Source organism: Balaenoptera borealis (assembly GCF_965194805.1).
Source record: "Balaenoptera borealis genome assembly, chromosome: 3".
NCBI classification, from domain to species: domain Eukaryota; kingdom Metazoa; phylum Chordata; class Mammalia; order Artiodactyla; family Balaenopteridae; genus Balaenoptera; species Balaenoptera borealis.
In genome coordinates, this window is record NC_138866.1 from 101,486,802 (window position 1) to 101,506,810 (window position 20,009).

At 35.9% G+C, this 20,009-nt stretch overlaps 1 protein-coding gene across 12 annotated transcripts in view; it reads right to left on the minus strand.

Annotated features, from left to right (window-relative positions):
• The window catches only part of ATOSA (atos homolog A), an 86,566-nt gene that overhangs the window by 57,923 nt on the left and 8,634 nt on the right, over positions 1-20,009 (minus strand). For 2 of the 12 annotated variants that reach the window (XM_082388028.1, XM_082388027.1), the window contains exon 1: positions 3,610-9,504. The exons of 4 other annotated variants lie outside the window; for them this stretch is intronic. In XM_082388028.1, coding sequence (XP_082244154.1) covers positions 3,610-3,646 — 37 coding nt within the window. In that variant the 5' untranslated portion in view covers positions 3,647-9,504. Of the gene's footprint in view, positions 1-3,609; positions 9,514-20,009 lie in introns of those variants that run through there. 6 more of the 12 variants (XR_014243402.1, XM_082388019.1, XM_082388018.1 and 3 more) reach the window with 6 other exon arrangements.

The following is a 20,009-nucleotide window of genomic DNA, read 5'->3' on the forward strand; positions in this document are numbered from 1 at the left end:
CCTGTGCTTATCATAAACCTTATAATTCAAATCCTTTGATGTTCAGAAGTCTTTAAATGAGTAAAATTGAGACCAGTGAAGAACAAGGCAACATTTCCAGTTTCTCAAGTAACAGTCATCATACTACCACTTGTAACTCAGCCTCATCACAAAGGATTATATAATCAGATTCAAGCAATACGGTAAACAACTATGTTTTTAAAACTTGGGTCTTTGATTTTAGATACAATGGCATCTGAAGATTTAAAAAAAAAAGATTTATTATGCTCTTGCAAAAGCAATATAGTTTATGCAACAGCACTGTTGCTACATGAAAATGCTTGATAAAATGTTGTTAAGAGGCATCTGGTGGCAGGGTCTGGGGAAGGGGCGGCAGGCGCCATGTCGGGCCACAAAAATGGGAAGAAGAAGCCCCTCAAGCAGCCCAAGATGCAAGCCAAGGAGATGGATGAGGAAGATAAGGCATTCAAGCAGAAACAGAAGAAGGAGCAAAAGAAACTTGAGGAGCTAAGAAATGAAGGCCGCGGGGAAAGGCCCCCTGGCCACAGGTGGAAGAAATCTGGTAAAAAGTAAGCTGTTTCTAGACTCCACGTATTGTGTCCAGGCAAGTTAATGAACAACACACACACATACACATGTGCACACAGCAGCAGCAACAACAATCTATGGGGTCGGGGGAGGGGTGGGGGGCAGGGGTAAAAAATGAGAATCCAGATTTGCTACCAGATATTATCAAATATGTCTACTTATCAAAAAAAAAAAAAAAGTAAGCTGTTCCTTGTGCCTGAGGCAATGATGATCCTTAATTCCGTTCCTGTTTAAACATCTGGATTAAACATCTGGATTCCCTGCCATAACATCTGTGGCCACCTATAGCTAGAATGAAGTGTTGTCTTGGAACCTATTGTACATTTAAGAGTAAACTTTTGTTAAAAAAAAAAAAAAAAAAAAAAAAATCATTAAAAAAGAAAGTGTTGTTAAGACAAAACTTTCCTGCCTAGCTGACTATAATAATCAAATCTTTTTTGGATTCAGAACATGAACAAGTGATGGAATTTCTGTAAGAAGGAGTCAAAGAAACATTGTATGATAGAGCACTTAGAGCATACATGTAGGAATCAAACGTTTGGGATAATACTTGCTGTAGGAATGATTTTTCACAAAAGACCAAAAGAAAAAGAAATTACTCAGATTGTTACCCCTTCCCAGCCTGAAATTTTAAATTACAGAACTTTTTTTTGAAGAACTATAATGAAATACTATTTTCATATTATTGCCTGGTGATTTAAGAATAAACAAAAAAAATTATTTTATTTAAAATAAAATGTTACAGCAATCACACTGCATCTGATAAATATAAGAACTTCTATTTGCTATTGTATCAAGTGGCTAAGAGAAAAAAGTAATCACTATTTTTGAGAACTGAAGTATTTTTCTATTTTCAAGTACAAAGAAGTATAGTTAATTTAAAGATTTGACACAGAATAAGACAATTAAAATTCTATTGTCAAATAATAGATAAATTCAAAGAGTTGAAATATGCTAGCAATGTCACTAGCCTTGACCAGAGGAACTTTCAGATGTGTAAGACATGTAAGAACCATCTTTAGGTGCTGAGCCCAGGAATAAAATCTGGGATTCTGCCAAGACTATTCCTCCTGCAACACAAGGCAAAGCTTTTGTGTGACACAACAGTAGATCCAAATTTCTTGCCAATATCATGTACCTTTATTTTTGCAGCATATGAATGAAATCATCCTGCTCTTGGAAAGTCTGTTAATTCTTAAGAAATAAACCAAGGGGAAGGGAGTAGTAAACCAATTCAAGCAACATTTTGGTTTTTGTGGTTGTATAATTAAAAAATAAAATAGTAATTGATGAGAGTGATAGCTAAAAAAAAATGGAAATAACTAGATTGACTTCCATGTGGTTAGAGCTACATTTGATGAACTTGGGTCTACTCAGCATGCCTCTGCCTCCCATCCCTGCCCTTCTCATAGCTCCTCTTCTGCAAATGAGTACTTTATATTGCGAAGGCCACCAAGTCCAAAAAATATAATAGCTTTCCTTATTTTGCCATAATTTTTATAACTCCTATCAAGTTCAAGTTTGGGGGTACACGTAACGAACTGAAAAAACTAAGAAATGCCAGTCTTTTAAAGTTTAGCAACATGTAGGTTCACATAAAACACTTTTTTAACGTTTAAGGTCAATTTATTTTGTAAATTTTCATCTACTATTTGAAATCCTTAACTTACTATAAATATATATGTATCTTTAAAAATGATCAGTAATGGGCACAAAAGCATGAAATGTATTTTGAGTTCTTTTCAAGAAAAGATATATCTCTCCTCTCTTATCAAATAATGCTACCCCTTCTTAATGACAAGCACTTCTTGAAGAGAACAACAATATCAAAACCAATCCTATTCCAAAATATATCATTTGTAGAGATAAAAAATAAAGCTTGACTATTAACTTGGAATTTATATTATATTAATTTTATTCAGACATAAATTACCTAGTGAATTAAAAAGGAGCCACTTACACAACCGGGTGAAACTGGATAAGCAAAATAAAATTGTTCATAAATGGGCAATATACTAATTAGTATTCTGTTCTGCTTTAATTAATTTAAAAGAATCATTAAATCAACTATGTAAAATATAATTTCACAGTATTTGAAATTATGTAAAACTTTTCTTTATATCTAAGATATTTTAAAACTTGCCTATAATTAGTTGGATAAACTGGCTTTTCCAGATCTCATAAACTGTAACCCACATTCTGTTCAATTATTACAAATATTGAATTAGGTTCAATTTAATAAGACTGTACTATATCTGCAGTATTAACTAAGTCAGATATGGAATTATTATATTTAATTAAGGTTTACTTTAATTTTAAAATATTATCTTAAACATTTCTGGTTTGTCTTCAAAATCCTTTATTTTTTCAGTTTTCTATATGGACATTTAATAGAACATGCCACTACCTTTGCAGTTGGATTTTACTACTATCCTTTATCTGAACTGAGAAGTACTAGTCAACAGATCAAATAATTAAGAGGTTATATACAATTTGAGGTAGCATCTTCACAAATCCTTTATAGAAAGACACCATGTCAAAAGTATGTCAAAATTCTCACTAAGCTAAATTCTGACAATCTCTGTCAAATTCAGAAACAATGAATTTCAGTTAAAAATACGTAACTTATATTAAATACATTCTCCTTAACAGCTTTTATTTTAAAAACACCTCCTGCCCCCAAGTACAATTAATACTTCTGTCTAAACCTCATTCTCTTCCCAGTTTTCTCATTTTTATCATATTTTTTCCCCATTAAAGTAAGCATATTGTATTTTGGTTTCTTTTCTCCCTATTCATTGTTCAGATCAGCATTTTAGTAATCTTTTAAGCAATGCTGTTCAAAGAAAACAGGCTATATGAAGCTAAAGAAAATTCCCTAAGTTCAATGTTTTTCAACCTGAGATCATTTTCCTAGACCTATTTATTAAAAATCCACGCAAAGCAAACACTACAACTGTAAACAGCTACAGAAAATTGGAAGCTTAAAAATAAAGCCGTTGAAAATACTTCATTACACACCTTCTCTGTGAAGCCCTTTGTTTCCACTGAAAACCATACTGGAATCCTTGTATAAAATAAGTTGCCTTCTGGCTGTCAATAGCTATACAGTCAGTAACTGAGGGATCCAGATGTCTGCAGTGGTTAAAACAAATGTTCAGCAGTGGGTGCTGATTCCGCTTCCCTCTGTGTAAGGTTTTTCACAAAGGCAGCAGAGTAAGAGCTCACATAGCAACAGCACTCACAGCTGATTGGATGGAGGATATGCTCTGCCGCCCCTGCTCGCTAGGTCCACTACAGCTTCCTGTCTGCTTGGCAGCGCTATCTTGTTGTCTTTGCTCCTCTTACCAACTCAGCCGTGTTTAGGCAACGTGAAAGGAAAGATCAGTAGAACGATAATGACAAAGTATTCTAGCATGAGCCCCTAAAATGTGCGTCTCTGGGTGCTTTTAAAAGGAGAGAAATTCATAGGGCAAACATTTACTTCAGTCAGTGTTTCACATAAAACTGAGGACAAAGAGGGGTGGTGGAGGGAATCAATTTATTACTTCGCATTTCAAGTAAATCAGGCTCTACCAAGTGAAACCCTCTGAAAACAAAGAATACAAAAATTTTCGACAATTAGGATAAAGCATCAACCTCCATCTACCTAGAACTATGAATTACTTTACAACAAAGTTCACAAATTCCAAGAAAAGCACGCAGGACCAGTTAGATAGTTAAAATGAGACAGGGCCTAAAAATAGTCCTCCCTCAAATTTATGCAGTGCCTTTTAAGAGGGCATGAAAAATTGAGGTTAACAGATTGCTTAGAAAAAGATTTTAAAAGGAAAAAATAATGGCTTAGTAAACTCTTGACAACAAGAAAAGATTTAACTAGGTATCTGCATTAATAATATCTCTTCTTACATAAACGACAATGACATAAAATATAAAACAACGACACTGAGCCTGGATTAATTTATTTTCTCTATCATAAAAGTATCTGGAGACAGGAAGGCATAGGAATTTTTTTTACCCCTAGGTTTCAAGTACTGGGCTTCAATGTACCAATCTACACTATCTCTACAAGCTTTAAGAACAAAAACAAAAATCCATCCCCAATTTAAGAAGATGTTTGGGGGAGTCAATGCAAGTGTAGTAGGAGATAAACAGATATGAAGAATCAGAAAAATTCCTCATTTAGGAAATATTTCCCTTGAACTTCACACAAGCTAGGATAGTGTTTTTCAAACTTTTAAAGCAATGGAACCCTTTTAATTTGCATTCTTCTAATAAAATGCATTATTAGTGGTGGCATTAGGATTTCTATACAGGAGGGGTTTGTGGGAGTAGGCAGAGGCAACAGCAGAAGCATACTGTTTATTAGTCAGATCTTTGTTTATGTGGAGTGTCTTGGGGGTAGGGCAGAGAGGCTGATGGAAATGTTGGCACTATTAAAGCACCCCATGAGCACCATGAGGCTATTTTTAAATGAGAGGCTACAAACAACACTGCAGTTTCATATCAGCCCCAGAATCTACAGAATTCCTACCCTTGAAAAAGCTTTTAGGATCTCTGGAGCTCTACAGTATACAAACAAGAGATATAACCCGTAAGAGTTAAATCTTATTATTACCTTAGTGTAAGGAAAGAACCTGATCCTTGGCTCCACAATTAGCCAGAGGGAGAGCTGCTAAGCCCTCTGAGAAATAACAAGAGAGATGTGTTTAGGAGCACAATAACCTCGGAGCTAAGTGACTTGGAGAAAGAATGGCATAGTAGAGAGAACAAGGACGCTGGAGTCAGGCTGACCAACCTGGGTTCAAAATATGAATCTGCCATTTACAAACAGTAAGACACTATACAAATTACTAAACTACTCTGAGCTTCAGTTTTTTAATCTATAAAATGGAGTTTACTCACAGGACGATTGTGAAGGCTAAAAGGTGCTCTTGGCCAGCCAGACTGCTTTTTTGGTTACTAAGTTTCTTCAAAACTTAGGGTCTTTGCAAATACTATTCTTCTTTTGCTAGGACTGGTCTCCCACAACCCCTTCCATTGATAAGTCTACATTAAATTTCTCTTCCCCGGGGCAGCTTTCTGTGAGCCAAGACTAGTTTCAGGCTCCCTGTACTTTTTTCTTAGTACTTAGCTCACAGAATGTTAAATAATTATTTGCAAAAAGACTGGTTGGACATTCTCCTCCACGACATTGTAAGTGCTTTAAAGGGAGGTACTACATCTGTCTACATTATTGCTTACCTAACACCATGCCTGATTTATATTCCACATACTATTTTATTTGATTTCATAACCTTGGGAGGTAAATACAAGTATCATTATCTGCATTGTTCAAATAAGAAAATCAGCTCTAAATGTTTATTTACTCAAGTCATACAACTAGAAGTTAAAGGAAATAAATTTTTTAAAATTTTTGGATGAATAACTTTATAATTCAAAATTAACTTCTTCCTACATCTTTGAAAAAAAGAATATATAATCTCTAAACTGTTTTAGAATACTTCCTTTCAGTTAGAATTCTTAAACTTTTTAATTAAAAGCTAATGTTAGCCTGTTTCTATAATCTAAAACTACTGATTAACATATACAAAGAGAACTTATTGAAAAAATATTAACTTTAATCAGAAATATGTAATTATAAGTGAATAAAATGAACTCCAAGAGATATGCCACCTTAAAAAGTAAAATCCAACCAAGAGATTTATTTAGTGAAATGCTTCCTCTGCTACCAGTTTTCTAAATGGTAAATAAATTTCAAAATGGCACTTTATGTAACTCTGAAGAATGCTTGTTTTTCCTGGTTCATCCTGGTACACAAAGCTATAAATAATCTCAACAGTCTACAAGTTAGGAATCTGAATAGGACTTCCCTGGAGGCGCAGTGGTTAAGAATCTGCCTGCCAAGGCAGGGGACAGGGATTCGAGCCCTGGTCCGGGAGGATCCCACATGCTGCGGAGCAACGAAGCCTGTGTGCCACAACTACGGAGCCTGCGCTCTAGAACCTGTGAGCCACAACTGCTGAGCCCACGTTGCACAACTGCTGAGGCCTGCGCGCCTAGATCCTGTGCTCCACAACAAGAGAAGCCACCGCGATGAAGAGTAGCCCCCGCCTGCCACAACTAGAGAAAGCCTGCACGCAGCAACAAAGACCCAGCACAGCCAAAAAAAAAAAGAATCTGAATAATATAAAATGCTATACTAAGTGCTAGTCTCAGGTTCTCAATTCTCAACACTCAACCATGAAAAACTCCCTTTTTGCCCAGCGTGGTCATAATTGTACTCTCCATAGACCAGCTCAAGAAATATAAATTATTTATATTATACTAATGTAAGGAAATAAATAGGAAAGCAGATCTTCCATAAGAGTTTTTTAAGGTACATATTCCAAATATAAAATGGAAAAATTTGAATTATCAACTGTTTCAGATCATTTGTGTCCTCTGTTAGCAGAAATAATTGGGAACTATCTACTTTTAAGATACCTTAGAGATAACCATGCTAGCTTGGACAGTTTTTAAACAAAAAGATATAGTGCTAGAAGAAAAAAAAGAACCCTTCAAAGGTAATGATTACATAGCTGCTATATATGTAGGCCCATGGGCCAGGCATGGTGCTAACTTCTTTACATGCTCATCTCCTCTGACTCTGTGGTAGTTAAGTATCCTCACAGATGAGGAAACCGGCTTGTAACCTGCCCAAGTAAGCAGAACTAAGTGGGCAAAGCCAGGAAGTAGGTCTTCCTAAATCTAATATGTGTGCTCCTAACAATTCCTTTCATAATTACATTTCTATAAGATAAATATGGTATCACATAAGAATAAAGTTTAAATACAGAAATCTCAAGTTAACATTTTCCACTTATTACTCATTCAATAACCACCACTACAGCCCCATTACACCTCAGAACTGTCATTGATACACTACTTATAAAACAGAAAAACAGGATTTGACTGCTAAACAGGGAGCCAGGCTGTAGCTATAGTGAAGGCACAATAAAAGATTCAATCTGTGAAACTTCACTACTTTATGATCACAGAACACATACCTGATTCAGAGAAAGTATAAAGGGAGTATTATAGAAATGAACGTTGAACCAGGAACCACAGATCTGGGTTCTAGTCTAAACTCTACCACTAATGAGCTTTGTGATCTTAAGCACTTCTCTGAAATTGCTGACGTCTAAGTCAGGAATCTTTTTTTTTTTTTTTTTTCCTTTTCTTTTCTTTTTTTTCTGCCTGCAATATTGGTATGTTGTCAGGATCAAATAGGACAAGAAACAATTATTTTGAAAACAGCAAAATGCTACACAAATAGGATATTGTCATCCCTGGTGGTCAGTCTTCTAGGGGTCAGCACAGTAAACATGTTTGCACAAAATCCAGTGTAATTACTGAAAAGATCCCTTAAAGCAGCAAGACATAATGGAGAAGAGCCAGACAGTCTAGGGTTCAAGTTCTTTCCACTTAACAAGCTGTGCTATCAAATTATTTAACCTCCCTCAGTCTATTTCTTCATCTGTAAAGTGGGAGTAATAATTTCTCTAAGAGTTATGATCCATCTAGTCCAATACTTGCTCTCAAGCAATTTAAGTTTCCTCTTTGCTTTTGCAAACATCAGCTCTATAATATGTTACTAAAGAGCAAATGTACATGCATACACACATACACATACCAACAAATAATGGGCAATACATCAGTAGTATTCCATATTAATAACAGTGGGGATAATATTTAAATCTTGACTACCAAAAACAGATTTTTATGACACTGATATTTCTTAAGTTTGTTAAATGATGTCACTTTGACAACACATTTCACAGCTCACTAACTTATTTGCAAGAAAGACTAAACAAAACTAAATTTTACAGTTTTGGGAATTAGGGAAATTTATGGTTTTTCTAATTAAATCAGAGTTTTTATTCAAAAATTATGCTGTCAGGTCACTACTGGGATAAATTAAGCCATAAAAAGCTATATTAATTTCCACTCACATGGAGATTTCTAGTGATCATTATTGCTGAAATGATTATCCAGTGATGTGTACTTATTATGACGTGGTACCAATAAGCCAAGTGGCCAAACAACAATCCAAACATACTGTGTTTTTAAGAGCTAAAACACTTCTTAAATTTAAAATATTAAAATGTACCTGAGAGACTTAATTGGGATTCTCATCTTTCAAAAGATTTGGGGTTATGATGACCTACATTAGTTCCAGGAGCGGAGCCTTGTTTACAAAATCTAAGATCTTGGAGAGAAGAAAATGTTCTAGCCTGCTTTTTGGCATCACTCATACTACATTGTTTAAAATGAGCTAGAACAGGGATTATTTATAATCTAAGCTACTGGACAAACACTCTAATAATATCTTATCCACACACTAGTCAGATATAATAAGTATCAAGATCAGGTATAAGAATCCATTTTTAATATCCTATAGTACTTGGTCTTAATAAAAATATCATTATTTATTTTCTTTTTTTAAAAATTAATTAATTAATTAATTTTTGGCTGCATTGGGTCTTCATTGCTGCACACGGGCTTTCTCTAGTTGTGGCGAGCAGGGGCTACTCTTCGTTGTGGTGTGCAGGCTTCTCATTGCAGTGGCTTCTCTCCTGTTGCGGAGCACGGGCTCTAGGTGTGTGGGCTTCAGTAGTTGGGGCACACGGGTTCAGTAGTTGTGGCTCTTGGGCTCTAGAGCGCAGGCTCAGTAGTTGTGGCGCACGGGCTTCATTGCTCCACGGCATGTGGGATCTTCCCGGGCCAGGGCTTGAACCTGTATCCCCTGCATTGGCAGGCAGATTCTTAACCACTGCGCCACCAGAGAAGTCCCCTATTATCATTATTAAGTAAAATATGTGCCAGGATGCACATGGGTTTCCCTTTACCTATACCCATATTTCTTTAAAGATATGATCTGGGATGTTGTTAATCTTCTTCTATTATAAAGAATGGTGGGGCTTCCCTGGTGGCGCAGTGGTTGAGAGTCTGCCTGCCAATGCAGGGGACGCAGGTTCGGGCCCTGGTCTGGGAGGATCCCACATGCCGCGGAGCAACTGGGCCCGTAAGCCACAACTACTGAGCCTGCGCGTCTGGAGCCTGTGCTTGGCAACGAGAGGGGCCGCGATAGTGAGAGGCCCGCGCACCGCGATGAAGAGTGGCCCCCGCTTGCCACAACTAGAGAAAGCCCTCGCACAGAAACGAAGACCCAACAAAGCCATACATACATACATACATACATAAATAAAAAGAATGTAAGCAGACAAGAATAGCATTAAAAAAATTAAAAAAAAAAAAAAAAAAGAATGGTACGTTTGATTCAGTCTTAAAAATCTAGAACCAATCGAGGATTTTTTATTCTGATAAAATGATATTTTAGTAAAAGTATTTCCATGGAGATAATGTATCTTACATTTACTTGTCCCTTAGATGATCACAACTTTGTGAAATAAGAATGAAGAGACAGAATCACCTAACCCAGGTTTAATTCCAAGTCCTGGGTTTTTTTTGTTTTTGTTTTTTCCCCCACAACTAGCCATCACTGGTAATGTCATTACCTCTACTAATTATGCCAATAGTCATACAAATGACAGATTCTGCATTTTAAATTTTGGAGAATGTTAACAAAAATCTAGTAAAGTAAATTAGTTATGTGGAATTAAGACAACCTCATGTAGCTTTAACTCAATTGCTAAGCCCTCAAAGTTTTAATAATTTACTTGCATTTTAAAAAATTTTGCTAATTTCAGACTATTTCATATAGTCTTGTTTCCAAATGATGTAACTGAACTCTTCTGGCTACCTGTATCACTGCAAACTCTAATGTATCTAAAACTGAATTAATTTTCCTCTGATTAGGATTCACCATTATTATCACTCCCAATTTCCTAAGCTAACAAACTCTGGAGAGAATAAAAATAGCCATTGATTATGTGTTTATTAAGTGCCTGATACAACCACTTTACTCAGGTTATGTCATTACAACAAACCTATAAAGTGAATACTATTATTATCTCAATTTTAACCAATGAGGAAACTGAAGCTCAGAGAAGTTAGGTAATTTGATCAAACTTACATAGAGCAGGTGACAAAACCAGAATTTTAACCCAGGTCTTCCTAGTTCTTTTAAATGCTAAAACAATCTGTAGGACTAAATGTGAAATCAATTTAAGGGGCTGGGACTATCATTTTCTTTTTAAATGAAACAGGAAAAAGAAAATATGAGCCACCATTGCATGAGGAAGATTGAGTAATGAGTTTTGCTTAGGAGGAGGGAATGTTGTTATAGGGCAGCAACTTCAGCTGTCTTTGCGGGCAGTCAAAAAAATGTTTAACCTACTGCTCCGTTTGATACTGCCTCTCAGTTACCACCACCCCCTTAATTTTCCCAAATAGGTGTTTGGTTCTTCCTTATCACATTCAACCAACATGGACTTTGGAAGCCTATATTAAAGGCTGATACTAAGTTTCACCTAGTTTGAGAAAGAAGTAGCTGCTAGAGATTTACCACCAGAATGTATGAATTCTGTAACTACTAAATACACTTTTTTGTGTAGAGGGAGAGTTTTCTTTTTCTTCACACAAATGCTACAGTCAACCTGTCAAAGCTTTCCATTTTCAATACAATTTCAGTTTACACAATTATTTTACCCAGCAAGCCAGTGCAAAGTACTTATACTTTGCATACCTTAATAGTTTCTAACCTTTTAGACCAGGAAGGTTTTAGTTGCATCGCCTAGAGGGGAAAATCAACAAGGCCTCATGAACTAAGCACCTCAATTGAAACCTGCACTTACTGAGAATAAATTTCCATTCCTTATTCTCAAAAACGAAATAAAACAGAACAACCAATACATACATACATACCCTATATTCAAACCAAAAATATTTGAGACAACCACAAATAGAAAAGGGTAGTGGAACGTCAAAGTTCTACAAGTCTGTGCAGGCCATCTGATACTCTCTTCCTCTGGGCCAGTTCCCCTACTCCCCACCTGCGCCTCTTCCAAAACAGCACAGGGTAACCTCCAGTCCTGATTTGTCTGTTGACTCAGGGAAAAAAAGTCAGGAAAGACTACATTTGACTACAGGTTCCATAGGGCAAAGATCATGTTAGTTCTTGCTCATGATTGTATTTCCACCACATATGTGCCAGGCACATAGCAGGTGCTCAATGAATATTTGTTTCAGGAGAAGAGAGGGAAAGGAATCTAACTGTCCAAAGTTTTATCATATTTAACAGTAAATTCTAAAAATGATAAGTCATTTTATCCCTATACTATGTAATTCACTAATTTAAAGTTTATTACAGAAGGCACTGTTCATAAGAATTCAGATGACTTTGAATAAAAATTTTTTTTTGCTAAAATATGTGCATTTTGGTAGAAACATTTTAGAAATCAAGAATTTCTGAAACAAAGTCCAGGTGTTTTGTACCAAATCAAAGCAAACATTCCGTGTTGTCAATCCCTTGATTTAGTATAAGAGTCCACATAAATTATAAAATATTAGATGCAATATCCTACAGAACACAGCTGGGGCAAATTGTCTGCCTTGAGTTATATTTAAGCTAGCTAAATACAGAATAAAATACAAGTTAATGGAAGACAAGATTTGAGTGCACTAGCAGGACAACAGAATGGCTAATAACTAGGGTGAACATAAAATTCTTTGTCCAAAACAATGACACATTTAGAGTGAAAGGAGACAACTGTGAAATAGGATTGAACACAAGCGCAACAGGCATAAAACGAGGACCATCCCAGGTAGCATTTAATCCATCCCATCCCCCAAGAAAATGTGAATTTCATGGTTAAAATAGATACATAAAATGGTTAAAAAAAAAAAGATATATAAAATGGTTAACTTAATTTTTTAATGTAAATTTTTTATTCCATGAAACTCACTGATCTGAGTCAAAATATAAAATTTATGATATTTTATGATATCTGAAATACTTTACAACTGTGCATCAGGTTTTTCAAATGTCCTTAAAAAAAAAAAAGTTACCATATGCAACTCACTACGTCCTAGCCTTCTTGTCTGAAGGGAAGGGAAAGAAAGATCAGGTCTTCACCCACAAAGCACTGACAGTGATTAAGCACACAATAGGCACTTAAATGTTTTCTCAAACATCTAATAAATGCCAGCTCTGAGCCAAGCACCATAACAGGTGTGAGGGAAGAAGTCAGATGCTGTGCTGCCCTTGGAGAACAAATACTCTAGTGAAGGAAGCCCAAATTGTGGTATGTGTCCTAGTCTTCTTTCATTTCCTAAAGCATGCCAGGCTCTTTCTAAATTCAGGACCTTTGCACATACTACTCCCTTGGCCTGCAATGTTCTTCTCCTCACTCGTTACACAGCTAGCTCCTTGTTCTTACCTCACTTTTTCAGAGAGGCCTTAGCTAATCATCCCAACCAAAGGGGTCTTCTCCCTGCCCTAAGTTGTCACCCTCTTAACCTTTGTATATTTCCTTCAGAGCACTTAGAACATGTACTTACCTTACTTGTTGAAGAAATGTTAATGTATTAACAATAATAGGTAACATTTATTGAATATTTCTTCAGAATCAAATACTATTCTAAGCACTTTACATGGATTACTTCATTTAACTACTATGACAGTCCTTTATTTAGGTACTATTACTAGCCCTGCTTTTCACATGACAAAACTAAAGATGGATTTCCTCTATAATTCTTAATAATAAGCTTACACTATTTCTTGACTTTTAAATTTTAGGCGTTATGTCTAATTTCTTTATATTCCTTTCTCTTTTTAGCAACCCAGTTTCAAGGATTAAATATTTATTTCACTTTGAGTCTATGTATTACCATTTGACTTTCTTTTAAAAGTATGTATATATTACTTGAGAAGAATGTTAAAATATAATCACCTAGCCTTTGTTCCTTTCAAGTTCCTTGAGTAAGGCTGGATGATCATGATGTCATTTCTGATGCCAGAACCTAGAGGCAACTGTGCTCTTGCTAGAGGTAATATAATACAGAAAAATACTCAACTGGCTAGCAGGTAATTTAAGTTTTACTTTTATAGTTAGACAGGTTACTTCTTTTTTGGGGGGTCTTATGTTTTCTCAACTGTAAAAATGAAAGAGACTCACACTCTCTAAGGACCTTTCCAAATCTGATGTCTAGCAATAGCATAACTTTGAGAGTAATTCCAGAATAACAAAAGCATTTTCATGTCCTGAGCTCTTCATAATGGAATTTAATCTGTACCACGATGTAACCTGATGATTTTTTTTTTCATTGTTAGTCATTCAGAGTCCCCTGGCAGATACCTGAACTCTGCAACATAAGCTACAAGAAACAGCACAGGCCAGGGTTGTTATATGCTGGACTACAGAAACATGTCTCCAGGACTAGCATTCAACCAACAGAATAATTACCAAGATTTGAGGATACTTCCTCAAAGGCATTGGTATGTTCCTTATTCCAACTTCTGAAGAGCAAGTATACCAACTTAAGAACACACATGCCCAGAGAAACAATTTTTAAGAAAGGAGTTATGAATGATGGAAAATAAGATTTCCTGCTGTGCTCTTTCTACCACAATACACTGCTGAATAAACCCCTCTTATGACCAAAATTTTTTTCTTGAAGCTTTGGTGTGAAAAGTGTTTATTTGGTTGGGTAGTGGAGAAGATATATGTTCGTTCTCTCCTTAACACAGCTAGAAAAGCTTATCAGTGTTGTGGGGAATCTCCTTACTCTTAATGCTCACATGCAGTTGGGAGGTACAAGCGCTTCTAATCCTACAGAGTTCATTAAGTTTCTGCCAGCAATTGTCTGGAATGAGAGAAGGAATCTCCAACTTCATCCTGTTCTTCTCCCCTTTATTTGTTCTAACACACAGCTACTTTAAAATAAACTGTGCAGTTTACTACTCTGACCAAAGAATATCATAAAACAATAGCCATGGTATTATCAGTATTGTGTGCCATCTTAATATTCCCAAGAATTTTCATAAAAGGCAATACATACTAATCCCTCATATATTACAACGAATGGTGGTGAAGGGAAAAACATGTAGAGAAGAAAACAGCCAACAGTAGAGAGGAGTGTCAGGTAATTTTTATAATACCAGGTAATAATGTAATTTTGAGGGCTAAAAAACTGAATTTAAGACTGTCAGACATTCAATAATATCTCTGTTCTGGTTTACAATGAAATTATATAAATGTACTGCCGAATTATTCTTCCAAAAAGTTCTCTTAATCATATGAAACAGTAATTAATGGTGCCCCACTATCGAATGAATGAAGCTCAAAGTCCTTAGCTTGACATTCAAAACCCGAATCCCCTCATTCTTAAGTAACCCTTCCAATTCACATTAGTCTACCTGCTAGCCCTCAAACATCTTTATTGCTCATGTCCTCTCTTCCAATCTTCCCCCTCTTAATCTCTGTAAAATTTCCATCTATCCAAATCATACTGTCTTTTAAGGCTCAATACAGCTGCTGTCTCTGCCAAAAGACAGGCTTTGCCCTGAAATTAATCATACCAGCTGAAATTAACCATTCCCTACGAACTCTGATAGTAGACATTACTTTTACCATTTACTGTATTCAGTTATGAGTATCTTGTATTATGTTTGTTTGTGTGTTTGTTTGTAGTTATCTCATTTGATCCTTCCAATAACCTTGAGAAGTGGGAATAAATATTCCCATTTAGAAACAAAAATGGACACTGTAGAATTAATTCTTACAGTTATAAAACTAACAAATCACAGAAAAATAATGCAAAAAGTTTTCCAGTAATAAGTTTTATGCTGCACCACAAAGATATTAAAATGCATGCAAGCATTCATTCAATGACAAATATTTATTGAGCAGCTACTAAATGCCAGGCACCAGTTCATGCATGGGGGAACACAGCAGTGGACAAACGCCACTAAGTCCCTGCCCTCATGAAGTTTACGCTCCTATTGGGAGAAAAACAAAAAAAGCAAATAAATAAACATAGAACAGCAGGTCAGTAGTGATAAGGACTATGAAGAGTAATGCAGAGTCAACAGACAATAAAAGAAGTGTACTCTTTTGATAGGATGATCTAGGAAGGCTTCTTTGAGGAGGTGACAACTGAGCAGAAAGTCAAATGAAGTAAAAGACAGTCATGAGACTTATATTCCAAAAGGGAACAGCAAATGAATGCCAAGTCGCCATGGTGCCAATGTGCTTGTGGTGACTGAAGAACAGCAAGATCGATGTGCCTAGAGTACAGGGAACCTTAGAAGAGTACCAAAAAATGAGGCCAGATGGGTAGCATGAAGCTTCAGGATTAAAAATGGAATTCTTCCCAATGCAAAAAAAATTTTAAATATAATTCTTTTTCAATTGAAAAAGTCTTAGAATTTCACCAATACTCATTTTCCTCTTAGATCTACTTAGTCCAGGTAATTTTTAAAAAGCTAAATAAAATAAGGAAAAATCTGCTAAAATCCTAATTAACTGTCCTATTTACATGACCTAATTTTTTTTTCCAGAAGCCAATCATTTTATTTACTTGTACCTTTACATATTCTTATGGTGTACTCCAAAAGCTTTCTAAATGTTGTTCAAACATCAGGGTCTAACTCCTTTTCTGTAACAGAAAGCAACTTACTTCCTTAAAAGGCAGTTGACTATAGACAATACCAGGACAACTAGAGAAATATGAATATAAACAGTATATTAGATATTAGCATTGTGCTAATAGATTTCTTGGGTGGGATAACTGTATTGCAGGTATGTAGGAGAATGTTTTTATTTTTAGGAGACACACAGTGGTATGATGGTAAATGTTTAACAACTAGTTCTGCCAAGAAAAAAAAACAAAGCCCTGGTTTGTAGCACTGCCAATTTCCATGGTGTAAATGCTGGTACCATTGTTGATTTCAAGCAACCAACTTGATGCAGAGCTGGGAAGAAATGTACACAATCAGCTTTCACACGCTGTTACCAGCCAGTTCCATACTGAAGTACACAGGGTTGAAGTGTCATGATGTCTGCCACTTACTCTCAATTTATAGAAACAAAAAACAAAACAAAACAAAAAAGCCCCTATGTCTGTCTGTCTAACCACTTACCTATCTACTGACCTCCCACTCAAGAGAGATAAAACAAAAGTGGTAAGATGTTCACAATCCATGAAAAGTATTTGGATGTTAACTGTATGATTCCAACTTTTCTTGTGGGTTTGAAATAGAGCAAGCAATGTACGGAAGTTTAAAGAAATCCTATGGCCAACTCTTTTGTATGCCAAAAAATTTGTTTGTATATCAAAAATTATTTTGTATGTCAAAAAAAATTTGGGAAGTATACCAAATATGATATAGAGCTTTAACTTAAAGTTATTTTTAAGATCAAAACCTTGGAATTCCCTAGCAGTCCAGTGGTTAGGAGTCCACATTTTCACTGCCGAGGGCTCAGGTTCAATCCCGGGAGCTAAGATCCCGCAAGCCGCACAGCGCAGCCAAAAAAAAAAAAAGATCAAAACGTTTTTAAAAAAAGCAATTTGCCAATACTGAATGCTAAATTTATACGTTCTCCTACTATTATGAATTTAAGTAGAAGTGACCCACTGGATAATGCAACAAACCATGATATGTCTTCACAAAAGAAAATGGCTGATTTGGTTAAAAAATGTAAAAGAATTCTCTAGATGTCAGGGTAAAGTTTTATCAATATAAATGGCCCGATTTTAGCTATTGTTATCAAATTTTAATTCCATTCAGAATATATAAGTTTAATAAGTGGGAAAATAAAAAATGGGAACTTCATATTAATTTAAAATGTTAATGCCTAACTATAAACTAGTTGTGCTCTCAAAAAGGATAAGTTTTAAAGTTCAAATAATAGTCATACTTTGAATAAATATTATTTATAAATAATAAATAAATAAATAACAATTATAAATAGTTAAGTTATGACTAGATTCCCAGACTAGCCTACCAAAGGTTTCTTAACCTATAATATTAGCCCATTTCTTACAGCATCATGGAACAAGTGTAAATTCTGGGTCACAGAAGCAGAAGGGCCATGCTCCAAGCACTGAAATCAATCCTAGCTTATATTCTAAAATAAAGAAAAAAGCAATTTGGGGCACCATCTGACCATTCTAATAATTTCCATCAACCTCCTTCTAGTGTCCACCCCCACCCGAATCTCTTTGCCTTAACGCTGCTCTAAATGCTCTTAATGGTGTATGATCGCCCAGAAATAGTTGGTGTGCTCCAATTACCTACTTTCCCTCTCCCCTTGCATGCACGTTACAGATGTGTAGTTCAGTACTTGTTTCGAGTTCCTCTAGTTGTATATTCCAGAATACAAGGTTCAGAGTGACAAACAATAAGGGCCTATTGATCTCTTATGCCTTTTATGATTAACTTTCACAACAGAGCACTGAAACATTCATTTCCTCAGTGCAGCTGATCCAAGTTGTGTATCCTTGGAAATAAAACACTCACCAATCTCTATCCCGTGCCAGGCACAAGCTAGGTGCTGAACCATAGGTTCTCAGTTCGTCTTTCCCACAATCCTTAAGGTTGATGTTATTAGAACAAAAAGAACTGAAGTTCTGACAGGTTATGTAATTTGTTCAAGGTCATTTGGCTGATAAGTGCTGAAGTTAGAATTTCTAAGTTTGACCCTAAAGCCTTAGGGTCTTAACTCTTCCTTTTTAGCATGCTGAAATTTGAGCTAACTTTATAACAAAATATGCCTATTATTTCAATAATCCTGAAACAAGTATAATTAAATATACATTTATTAATCTAAATGGATCCCTTGTTGGTGTAATTTCAATCAGAATAACAAGGGGAAACTTTAAAAACAGTAAAAACCAGGCACTGTGTGAATGGATAATTTTAGACAGAATGAACCCACCTAAAATACACTTGGGAGCACCTGGCCCTTTGCTCATCTGTACAGATGATCCTGTCCATAGGGCAAACCAGTCAACATATATAGCATTTCACACCTTATATAAAGTTCTTTGACACATTATCTTACCTGAAACTCAGAAGCAACACTTTGAGCCCAGTACAATTTACAGATGAGAAAACAGGCTTGGAAGTTGACCCAAGTCACAGAACCTGTAAGTGACAGAATGAGCCCCAAATCTAAACTCTAAATCCTTTGAGTCTTTATCCTACTTATACTCAGAAATCTGAAGTTATCCAACAAATTTAATCTCTCTTTCTTTCAAAGAAATAGTAACAGGAACAAATTCAGCATGGTGGTTGGAGAGCGGAGAGCTACCAGCAGATGTCTGTGTGTGGATCATTTGTTAAGTAGATGTATATAAACTGGGGACCACCTATACCAAACAGCTTTTGCCTACTTCTTTTTTTTTTTTTTTTTCCCTACTTCTTATTTTACAGCATTTTATTTCAATTTAATCAATTTTAAAATATAACCTTTTTTTAACTTCTTATTTTACATTATAATTTACTAACAATGTTGTGATAGTTTCAGGTGTACAGCAAAGTGATTCAATTATACATATACATGTATCTATTCTTTTTCAACTTCTTTTCCCATTTAGGTTGTCACATAATACTGAGCAGAGTTCCCTGTGCTATACAGTAGGTCCTTGTTGGTTAAATATAACCTTCTTTTAAGGTAAGTTATGGGCAAATGTATCTTAAATCTGTTTTTTTAAATTAGGTATAAAGTTGTGATAATAGCCTAACAGTCAATAATGCAAACAAATTCCTAAAGTGAGAGAATTTCAGGTGGTGACACTAAAACAATCAATGATTGCTAATCATCTGCTTCTACTTCTATTTGCTCCACAAATATTGGGATATACTAGTGATTCATTCTTTCAGCAAATATATATTAAGCACCTCCTACGCACCTACCATGTATAAGGCTATCTGCTAGGTGATGGAAATATAGTCGTGAACAAGAGATAAGGTTCTTGTCCTCATGGAACTTAAAATCAAGTTGTGGAGACAGACAATAAGCAAAGAAAAAAATCACAAAATGTGATAAATGTGGGACTTCCCTGGTGGCGCAGTGGTTAAGAATCCGCCTGCCAATGCAGGGGACACGGGTTCGAGCCCTGGTCTGGGAAGATCCCACATGCCGCGGAGCAACTAAGCCCGTGTGCCATAACTACTGAGCCTGCGCTCTAGAGCCCGCAAGCCACAACTACTGAAGCCCGCGTGCCTAGAGCCCGCGCTCCGCAACAAGAGAAGCCACCGCAATGAGAAGCCTGCACACCACAACGAAGAGTAGCCCCTGCTCGCCACAACTAGAGAAAGCCTGCACACAGCAACGAAGACCCAATGCAGCCAAAGATTAAAAAAAAAAAAAAATGTGGTAAATGCTATGAAGGAAACAGACTGCGGAGACACAGAACAATATAGGACACTAATTTAATAAATAATAACAGCTAGCATTAACTGAGCACTT